The following is a 10744-nucleotide window of genomic DNA, read 5'->3' as shown; positions in this document are numbered from 1 at the left end:
TGTTTAAAAGCTTAAACATAAATCTTTAACACTTCCATAGTATGTAGTTATTACAATAGTTTTACAATAGTGATACATTGGCTACCTATAATACATTGATACATAAAATAGTGATAAATTGGTTACAAAATAGTGAGACATTTGGTTAGTAATATAATAGTTGTTAGATATTAGTACATTTTTTTTTATATAAGTATATATAGTTTCTTTTGTTTTACATTTTCTTCCTAGTCTATAGTGTTAGTACATGGTGGTCATACATGTGTGGTTAATATACGTATTCTGTTACATTTATATAACTTAATTATTATAGTTATTACATGTTTATATATGTATTTTTGTGGTTAAAATACTTATGCTTTTACCTAAAATTATAAAATTTGACATTACATTTATTACATATTTATATATCCGTCCTATATTCTATTGGTCTTATATGGTTTTTTGTTTTAATGATTGAATCGTTAGTTAAAAGGTTATCTATTCCTTAACTAGAGTATGTCCATTCAAGTATGTAGAATCTTACTTAGGCACTCCCTGATTCCCAGTTATAGGTATAGTCTACCTTATTGAATTGACACTCTTGATTAATACGATTGTCTTTTTTACTTTATCTGTTTTGCATAAGTTATATAACTGTATTGGTCCCATATCCTTTATAATAGAATTAAATAAACATTTGGTGATAGTTACATCCGCTACTGGGTCGTGACTATGAGTTATATTGTGGTCTATTTTGCATACTAGATGGTGGGTTTCCATTCGGCATTGTGACGCAAAATGTCCTTCGCGATTGCACGTATGACAACGCCTAACATTAAAATTGTTGTTCCTTGGATTTGGGTTTCTGTTAGTATTCCTACCGTAGGTATTGTTTCTGTTTATATTATTGTTATTGTTGTTATTACGATAGTTGTACGCTGTGTTTTGATTATTATTGTTAAATTGTCTATTTTGATACGTATTTCTATTGCTATACGTATTCTTTGCGTGGAAAATGTCTTGTACATCATTATATGTACGAATATTTTTTTCGGTAATTAACGCGATTTGCATTGCTTGTTCGAGAGTAGTAGGATTTTTTGTTTTTATTTCGAATTTTATTTGGTCGCTTAAGCCGTTTATATAACTGACTAACGCTTGTTCCCTAATATTGTCACGTAATATTTTTGCTTCGGTGGGTGTTTTGTCTATGGCTACTGTGTTACATAGTTTCTGATATATTTCCTCTACTCTATTATTGTACGCGCATATGGTTTCATTATGTTTTGTTTTTACTATGTTTAATTCGATTTGTAAGTTAGCTGCTCCGTAGAGAGTTTCGAATGCGTCTAACAATATTTTTTTCATATCGCCCCATTCTATAATTTCCTTATATCTGGTTACGTTAAAAGCTCTGTCTGATAGTTTAGTACCTAGCTGCTATCATTTTTAACATGAAATGGTGCTGTTCTGAGTCTACCGTACTTATAATTACTTCGCATGCATTTAAAAATGGATATATTTCGAATTGTCCTGAATAGTTAGGAATTAATTTTATTGCGTCTAACGTGCTTATCGGTTTCGTATCGGTAGCGCCTGTCATTTTCTTAGCTTTGACTATTCTTTTCGGTTGTATATATTCGGTGTGAATGGTATTTCTATTACTTCGTAAACCTTGAAGAATTGTGCCAGTAGTAGGACTATTTTCAAACTCCTCTAGGTTTATTAATCTTAAACTTTTATTTAATATATCAGTACTTATTGGTTTGATCTCTATACATTCATTAATTATTTCTTCGTTAAATGTGTCTAACTCTTCGTCTAAATTATGTATTTTTATGTTGTCAATTATTTCCCTATCAGTATTGTTTACAGTATTATTCTATCTAATGTTTCTCTAGCTATCGTTTCGAATTCGTCGCTAATATTTTCCTCTGAACTATTGTTCATTAATATTTGTTTAATTCTTCATTTATTATTTTCAATTTACCTAACGTTTAATATAGATTTCAAATATAAAATTTTTTTTATTCATATATTTTTATTCGATTTGGGCTTTGAAATTCGGGCATAGGGGCTTCTACTCGGGCTAATGGGCTTCAACTTGGGCTTTAAACACGGGCTAGGGTCTTAAACATGGGCTAGAGGCTTACACATGGGCTTCAAAAATCTACACGTGTTCTATACAATGGAGTAGCTAATTCCATCTTAAATAAGATGAACTCAATAATATGCCCTCAATAATCAATAATAAATATATTCTCAATAATAATCTCAATAATGCCCTGTGATAATTCACAATAATAATTCTCAAAATAATATAATATGTCCTTTAATAATTCTCAATAATAACTTCAATAATAATTCTCAATAAATGCCCTTTAATAAATCACAGTAATAACTTCAATAATAAATTCAATAAATGGCCTTTAATAACTTCAATAATAATTCAAAAATTGCCCTTTAATAACTTCAATAATAATTTCAATAAATTACCCTTTAATAATAATTTCCCTAAATACGACGGAGCAATAGACCAAAGGAGACGGTTATATAAATTATGCTTACAACATTGCTGTATTCATCTCTTTGCCTGATCTCTCTCGCCGTAGTTGAATTGTAACAAAAGTTCGGTCTTCCCAGAGTCGTTAAATTGAAGCGTGCACTCCTCAGTTCAACGGTGTTTCACGAAGGTGAAATTGCCTCTGTTGATTGAAGTTTCCTTGTATCTTGGAAGACCCTGTCCACAGTGCCAAAATTCTGTTACGTCCCAACCGACGTCGATATATACATCAACGCAGAAATGAAATACGTGATGTACTGTGTAAAAGAGTGATGTTACGACTCTTTAAGATTTTTTGGACGGGTGAATCGCTGAAGCCTGAAGTGCTGTGGACCACTTGCTTTAGATAATTTGTTAAAGAAGCTTACCGATAATTCTCTTATGTAGTTTTTGATAGTAGGAATTTTGAAATCTGTGTGCAGTGCGTCATTTCGGACAAACCATGGGGCATTTGAAATTACACGTAGGACTTTTGATTGTAATACTTGCATTTTGTGTATATGAGTTGTAGCACATTGACCCCAGACCGGGGCTGCATATAAAATTAAAAAGCTAATTATTTGTTTATATAATAATAGTGAGCATTTCCAGTTCAATGAAGTTTGCCGATTTATGAGTGGATATATTATTTTTATCCAAATACCTGGTATACCCTGTAAAATTACTAGAGATACTCAAGTATACGCGCGTATACCCACGTATACCTTCAAAATTAATCAAAAACTTAAGTAAAATAAAATATTAATTGCTTTCAAAAAAATATTTGTATCTTTATTTTCAACGATGGAAAATTATCAAATTTATTTTAATGATAATCGACTAATAACCATCATATCAATATCAAACAATAATTCATATATTTACAATTATAATCATGGATATGGATACAACTATTTAAAGCTATCAATGTTATGGATACAATTCACAGATATTTTTATAATATTATCTGTGGTTATGGTTGACTTGAGGGACTTCTGATTATAAGAATGATATTGTATTTATTGTATCGACAGCGGCTTCAAAAACAACAGAGTAATTCACAGATGCCTTATCACAATCAGTTATATTTGGTAGAAAATAGCGACATTGTTAAGGATTTGCAGATTCTATAGTCAGTCAGTTATTTTATATATTTAGGAAATTATGTAATATATTACTATTCAGATATTCTTAATACAAGAGATTTTTATTAAATTACCAATTGTCTAATAATAATAATCGTTAGAAAAATACATTAGATCAATTTTTTACCGCATACAGGGCAAACAGAACGAAATCATGTAACAAAAAGTAAGTTCTAACTCAGTGTTTGGAAGGAACGCGTTCAAAGGAATCCGTTCCTTTGATTTCGTTCCATTTTTAGGAACGTACTGGAATTTCGTTCTTTCTTTAGAGGAACATGAACGATTTTTTTGTTCCATTTTTCGTTTATTTATTTTTAAATAAAAGTAATTAAATTATTTTTAAAACTAAAAGGAAAAAATTTTTAAATTTAGTAACTAATATGAAGAGCTATAAAAATAAACCTGTATACGATATTATTGATACCTAATGTTTCCAAAATATAAATTCTGTATTTCTGTCGCGGTGGTTTATTTATACAGTTTATTAATTATACAAGTTAAAACTATTACTAAATGTCTAAATAACAATGTGTTATGTTTAAAATTTTAAAATTAAAACAATTATAGTATAAACATGTACGATGTACCTATGTTTTTTATTTTATTTTATGTCACATTAAAAAGGAACGAGGAAAGGAACTAGTTCCTTTCTTCAAGGCAAGAACGGTAAAGGATTTAGTTCCTTTTTAACAAGAGGAACGTGAACGTGAACTAATTCCTTTTTTAAAGGAACTTTCCAAGCACTGTTCTAAACTTCTAACTCCATCTGATCCTGATACATGGCTTAAATATGTCTAAAATCATTTTTCTGGGGGGAGGGGGGGGAGGGCTAGATAAATAAATTGACATATAAAGGCGCGGTGGTATACCCCATGACCTACCATAAGTTAATTTTAGGTTTGGTTGGAAATTTTTTTTTTGAGCTTATGTGTTACACCCTAGAAAAAAATTACCAATACATTATTGCTTGTAGAGATTAGCCCGGTCCCTGGTTAACCCGGACCGGACCGGACCGGAAAAACCAGGACCAGATCCGGGTTAGGACCTGTCTGGGTCAAAATGATTTTATATTCTTGGTTTAGGTGTTCGGTTCGGGGCACAATCATATTATAATGGGTTAGGTTTGGTTAATATGTTTTTCTTAATATAACTGGGTATGGTCCGGTCCGGTCTTTTTTATATTATAAAATGTACCTACTACCTAATAATGGATATTCCTTTGGTCTGGGTTAATCAATTTATATACTTGGAAAAATAGTATTGTTTGTCAATTTATTTATAATGATTTATAAATAGCATTTGTTCGTATTTCTTAAAATACAGCCATTCACTCATCATGCCATATCGGTTATTAAATAATAATAATAATAATATTATGTTCCATCGGTGCATTTTTACTGACTTCTTCCATTAAAACAGGAAATTATAAAAATAAACGTTGTTTCGTGTTTAGTGTTTACTGTTTACTGTCGAATGTCGAAAATAGTACCTGTGTCTAGTACTTAGTAGTCAGTAGTCAGTATGATGCGTGAATAACACTGTGCCATCAACATAAAGGTAAGCATAATTGGGTACTCAATAAGCATAATTTTCCAGGTCCGGGTTTTTATTAAAAACTTATGATCCCGAGTTGGCTTAAAAAAAAAAATCGAAGCTGGGCTGGTCCGGGCTAATAAAAAGTTTGTAAGCATGGTTCAAAATTGGTTTAGGGTTGAAAATATACATTTTTGGAATTGGTCTGATCCGATTCAACAAATTGTCTTAAATATTTGGTCTGGGCCAATCTGATTTTTATAGGACCGGGCTGTACACAAACGCCTTGATTACCAAGGTTTATAGCACAGACCATAGCTTAAGATAAACAGGTTACGAAACTACGCATTAAAACTATACAACAGAAATGATGCCCAAAGATTCTCGAATATAAGCAGCTGATGGTTTGTGTGAGAATAATAGCTAGCGTTCTTCCGGCCAAAAACAATTTTATTTTTTATCAATGTTATCTTTAAACATTTACCCGTGAATTTTCATGATTGGATATTTGGCATGACAAATTATATATTATTATTATATATTATTTGTCATGATATTTGGGATTTGGAATAAATATTACAATACAATACAATCCTCAATAATTTGCTTTTGTAGTGTTGCACCAATTTACATTTTTCATTGTTTTACTTTTTGTCTTTTTAGTAGTGTATTTTGTAAACTTTACAAATATAATATTTTTCTTTATTCCAATATGGTTTCCAAGAAGTGTTGTGTTCCTGGGTGTAGTTAAAGTGCTGCATCTAAATTTGGTGTTCCTAAAAATGATGAATGTTTGGGTAAATATTAATGGGTGTCCTTTAAACAGGAATTCAAGAGTTTGTGCAAACCACTTTAAACCTAGTGATATTACATCAACATGAGAGTCTGGTAATAGTATTAGCCACATCTCGGAAATCATATACAATTACCTAATACAATTAGAATTAATGTGAAAGTATATTTTTATAATAATTAAATTAAGATTTTTTTTCATAATTTCCATGAAATAATTGCATTGTATTTGTATTTGTTTCGGCACATCTGATTTTAAATCGAAAAAGTGAGTTTTGAAAAACATAGTCTACAATATTATAACTTCACCATTTTTTCGAAATTACTTCGGGAAGTATGTTTAATTTAGTACATTTTTTCGTAGTTTTTATAGTTATGCAAACGAGAATATTATATCTCATTTTTTGCGTTAAATTGACATGTGCGGGCGGGTGTGAGAGTTGCATCCGACGTTGGCTGCCCGACGCGGCTGCCCAACGACGAAACACATTAATGTTCATTTACTACTCACACCATAGATAATATAAGATTCTTATATTATCTATGACTCACACGCAGTCACTCATAGTCCAAATGAACACTTATAAGAATTGCCTAAATATTACTCCTTAAAACATGATACGCTCCAGCCCCCTTAAAATCGGACATCCCGATGTATGTGTAATTTACCAAAGCTTTTATTGGTCTAAATTCTAAAACGTATAATACGTGTGCTTCGATGATCTTAACATCAAAATGTCGTGAAATGCAACCAAACATACAAGAGGTTGTATTATATTATATTATATTAGGTTATTTTATATTTTATAAAACACGACGAATCTTCGCAGGAAAGAACTTTTCGGATCCGTATATATAATTGCCTATATTGGCCCCTTTTCTGTAAGTATTTTCATCGTACCTAATAATATAGTATAAATATATTTAACAAACACAGGACTACAACAGAAATAAGTATTATGTAATGGTACATTTAAAGTAAAATAATTTAATACATATAATATGATCGTCATTTAAAATCTAATAATACACAATTTATAATAAAAATAATAATACATTAGTTTTAAACAATAAAAACTATTTGTAAAATAGTTTAATAAATATAATAATATTAATTAATTGCGTCATTTAATACCGTAATATAATAAGAAAATTCTTAGTAATCTGTACAATTAGTGATGGTTTAAATGGCCATGGTTTAGTCTTCTCATAGCAAGAAAATGAATTCGTTAATACCTACTATTGTTCAAAAATATTATATTATTTTTTTTATTATGAATTGTGTATTGTTAAATTTTAAACGACGATCATATTATATGACGTATTACATTATTTTACTTTAAATGTACTTAAAATAGTCCTGTGTTTAATATAATATTATAATGAAAATTATTGTAGAAAATGGGCCAATATATAAATGTTATCCGCAAATATTTAGATAATAATAATTAGATTTTAAATGACGATCATAATATAATATGTATTAAATTATTTTACTTTAAATGTACTATTAAATAATAATTCTTTCTGTTGTAGTCCTGTGTTTGTTAAATATATTTATACTATATTATTAGGTGCAGTGAAAATACTTACAGAAAAGGGGCCAATATATAAAATAATGTATTTGCGGATACGAAAAATTCTTTCCTGCGAAGATCCATTCGTGAGCTCTTATCATAAGAATTTACCAACACGGACTATTAATTGTTGTTGACTCAATGGTGTTGAACAACGAACCACAGTACACCTAAATAATAATAATAATAATAATTCTTTATAGTTTATACTGTGAACAAACATCACTACCCGTCCCGTCATAGTATTATTTATACTTAGTGATAACACTGACAAGTGACGACTGACGATCCGCGGCTGGTTGGGTCGCTATCGCATGGAATTTTATTTTTTAATGCTGTTGTTTTCGATTACAATTTTAATTAATGTCATAGGTATTTGTCTGTTCTTTATCACCAACTGGCAACATTAGATAAGTAGTAAGTAGACCACCACGATCGATGTACAGTGTCCATAAATCATATTAGTTTAGTTCTGGCACAGTTAAAAGTTAAAACACAAAGAGCGTTTTATATATAATATATATATATATATGCACACAGACACAACGTATTCAACAATAATAATAATAATAATAATAATAATCGCTTAGGCCTATTTACGTGTAATTCCGTACGCCTTTTTGTAAAGGTATCATGGCTTTTCAACCCAACAGTACGGTGAAAGTACTGGATCCGATCCGAGAGAACTATGACAATTATCTGCTCATCGACGTTGGATCGAACATGGTGAACAAGAAGTTCAGCAGGGACTTGGAATCGGTGTTACAGAGAGCAAAAGATTCAGGTATAGTTATGCGACGCCTATTATTGATACGTTTTATCTATTGACATTCGTGTTACCTAACTTTTTTGATTTATCTGGCACGACTGATATTATAATATATAGTATAGCAACCTCCCATGGTATTGTTCACTTTCAACAACTGGATATATTATTACTGTTACATTGTGCCTATTATTTTATCCTTTTACAGGTGTTCAAAAAATAATTGTTCCTTGCACCTCTCTTAGAACGAGTAAAGAGGCGTTGCGGTTAGCAAGAATATATCCAGGAGCATTGTATTCAACGGCAGGTAAATGACCTACAAATCCCATTAATAATTAAGTATATACAATTTTTATCTAATTAAATTAGTTAGGATCAATATAACGACTATTAAACATATGCAATTAAATACAAATACCTATAATAGCTAAAGTAATAATTAAATTAGATTTCATAAATCATAGGGCACCCATATGTAAATGTTTTTTTGATCATTTATAGTTTTATTTTAAAGAAAATTGTTTATTTATGCTAAAATATGAAATAGTTTACCTTAATTATAGAAATTAAAATGTATGTTAGGTAGGTAGTAGGGACCTACAATTGTATAAAATAGGTATGTGGTTGAAAAAATATTATATTCAATTAGGTACCTATTTATTTACCACTTATATTTTAACTACTGACTAATAGGTACTATTATATGTGTGATTTCTTTATTTTATTATGTTTAATAGGTATCCATCCACATGAAGCAAAATCTTGGGAAGATAGTTATTATGATGAACTGAGAGATATTGCTAAAAATCCAGAATGTGTAGCTATTGGTATATGTGGTTTGGATTATAATAAAGATTTTTCTTCGCCTGATATACAAAGAAAAGTTTTTGAACTACAGGTATTACTAAAATATAAAAGTATAAATTTAGTAAGATATATTTATTTTAAATTTTTTAACTAATGTTTATTATATGATTATCATTTGCAAACAACAGGCAACAGGTTAGAATAAAATGGTTGTATATTTTGCATGTTGGATTTAATATAACATATTATATATTATTTTATTAATGTTTGTTTTTTTATGTAGATTTCCTTGGCTAAAGAAATTAAAAAGCCCATCATGTTGCATCAAAAAGGAGCACATGAAGATTTTTTAAGGATTATAAAAACACATTTGCCTTTAGAGCTTCCAGCAATTTTACATTCATTTACTGGTTCTTTTGAAGAAGCTACTGACTACATAAACTTGGGAATGTACATTGGAATAACAGGTAACTTATGTAGTTGCTCAATGAATAATGACAATATTATGTAAATTACATCATACAATATTTAAATATACAGTGTATGTAATGGCTTTCAACAAGGTTCATATCCAAAAATTTTAATATTTTTATTTTTTGTAGGAGGATTGTGCAAAGATAGTTCTGGTAGCGGAATAAAAAAACTATTAAGCGCAGGAACATTAACACTAGATAGAATACTAGTGCAATCGGATTCTCCGTTTATGTATCCAAATGCTAGAGCAGCAAATCTTACTGACGCATTAAAATCGAGCCTCACACAAAGGTATAGTTTCTTACTAAATATACATTTATAAATAATTATTAATTACTATATTATACTGTATTTACAGATCACTGGGATTTTTACAGCGTTACTGTACATTTCATCGAAACGAACCATGCTCATTACCTATTTTAGTGGAATTATTAGCCGGTTTTATTGCTAAAAAACCAGATGAAGTGGCTTTAGCAACATCAATTAATGCGCTTAAAATATTTGGAATGTCATAATTTTAACAACACTTCCCAAAGGAGTATGAATGTGTGTTGATTTATTTTTTTTTTTTTATTGAATTTATGATTTATAATTTATTATTGTTATTGTTCATCAAAGTGATTAGACATTAAGGTTTTTAACTTTTAATAACTATTAGTCAAAATAAAACAATGAAAATATATTGTGCCATTTAACAACAATTGTTATAACCGCTACGTTGATGTAACTAAATAAATCATTTTACTTTATTTTTGTAACAGTTGTTTTGTATCTATTATTATTGATTTATATTTTATATTAATTAACACACTATTCACATGAAAGGGAAGTTCCGTATCTTAACAAAAACCAATCAAATTAGCACATCCTCCACGCCGTACCAATTAGTAACTTAATAGTTTATTAACAAAATACTTTGAGAGGATCATCTGGCTGGCGCAGGTTTTTACAGTTCTACCGTATACTTCTACGAAACAGTATTTTTTTTCATAAAACATAGTTTAAACAATACAGTTTCAGATCAATTTTATGAACGAATGGATGATGATTGACAACTGAAATGTACTCACTCATTTGCTGTAATAATATAACATTGAGCGTATAATACATTTATATAATTTTG

The 10744-nt window shown here is 29.6% G+C and overlaps 1 protein-coding gene across 2 annotated transcripts; it reads left to right on the top strand.

Moving 5' to 3' along the window:
- Positions 1 to 7793: 7793 nt before the first annotated feature.
- LOC132935846 (3'-5' ssDNA/RNA exonuclease TatD) lies at positions 7794 to 10370 on the top strand. Of its 2 annotated transcripts, none has more exons than XM_061002475.1 (7): positions 7794 to 7988; positions 8162 to 8355; positions 8546 to 8644; positions 9075 to 9235; positions 9428 to 9611; positions 9747 to 9909; positions 9977 to 10370. In XM_061002475.1, the coding sequence occupies exons 2-7, from the start codon at positions 8205 to 8207 to the stop codon at positions 10134 to 10136; spliced, it is 918 nt and encodes a 305-aa protein (XP_060858458.1). In that variant the 5' UTR covers positions 7794 to 7988; positions 8162 to 8204; the 3' UTR covers positions 10137 to 10370. The 2 variants fall into 2 exon arrangements, with proteins under 2 accessions (XP_060858458.1, XP_060858457.1); XM_061002474.1 differs by having other exon boundaries at positions 7798 to 7988; positions 8200 to 8355.
- The last annotated feature ends 374 nt before the right edge of the window (positions 10371 to 10744 follow it).

This window comes from Metopolophium dirhodum, chromosome 1 (genome assembly GCF_019925205.1).
Source record: "Metopolophium dirhodum isolate CAU chromosome 1, ASM1992520v1, whole genome shotgun sequence".
NCBI lineage: Eukaryota > Metazoa > Arthropoda > Insecta > Hemiptera > Aphididae > Metopolophium > Metopolophium dirhodum.
This window is presented reverse-complemented; position numbering and strand designations above follow the sequence as displayed.

What these genes read in the sequence shown, in the direction of transcription:
- LOC132935846 (XM_061002475.1), top strand. Translation starts at nt 8,205, where the DNA reads ATGGCTTTTCAACCCAACAGTACGGTGAAAGTACTGGATCCGATCCGA. An exon ending in AGCATTGTATTCAACGGCAG is followed by an intron (nt 8,645 to 9,074) that starts GTAAATGACCTA and finishes TATGTTTAATAG; the next exon opens with GTATCCATCCACATGAAGCA. An exon ending in AATGTACATTGGAATAACAG is followed by an intron (nt 9,612 to 9,746) that starts GTAACTTATGTA and finishes TATTTTTTGTAG; the next exon opens with GAGGATTGTGCAAAGATAGT.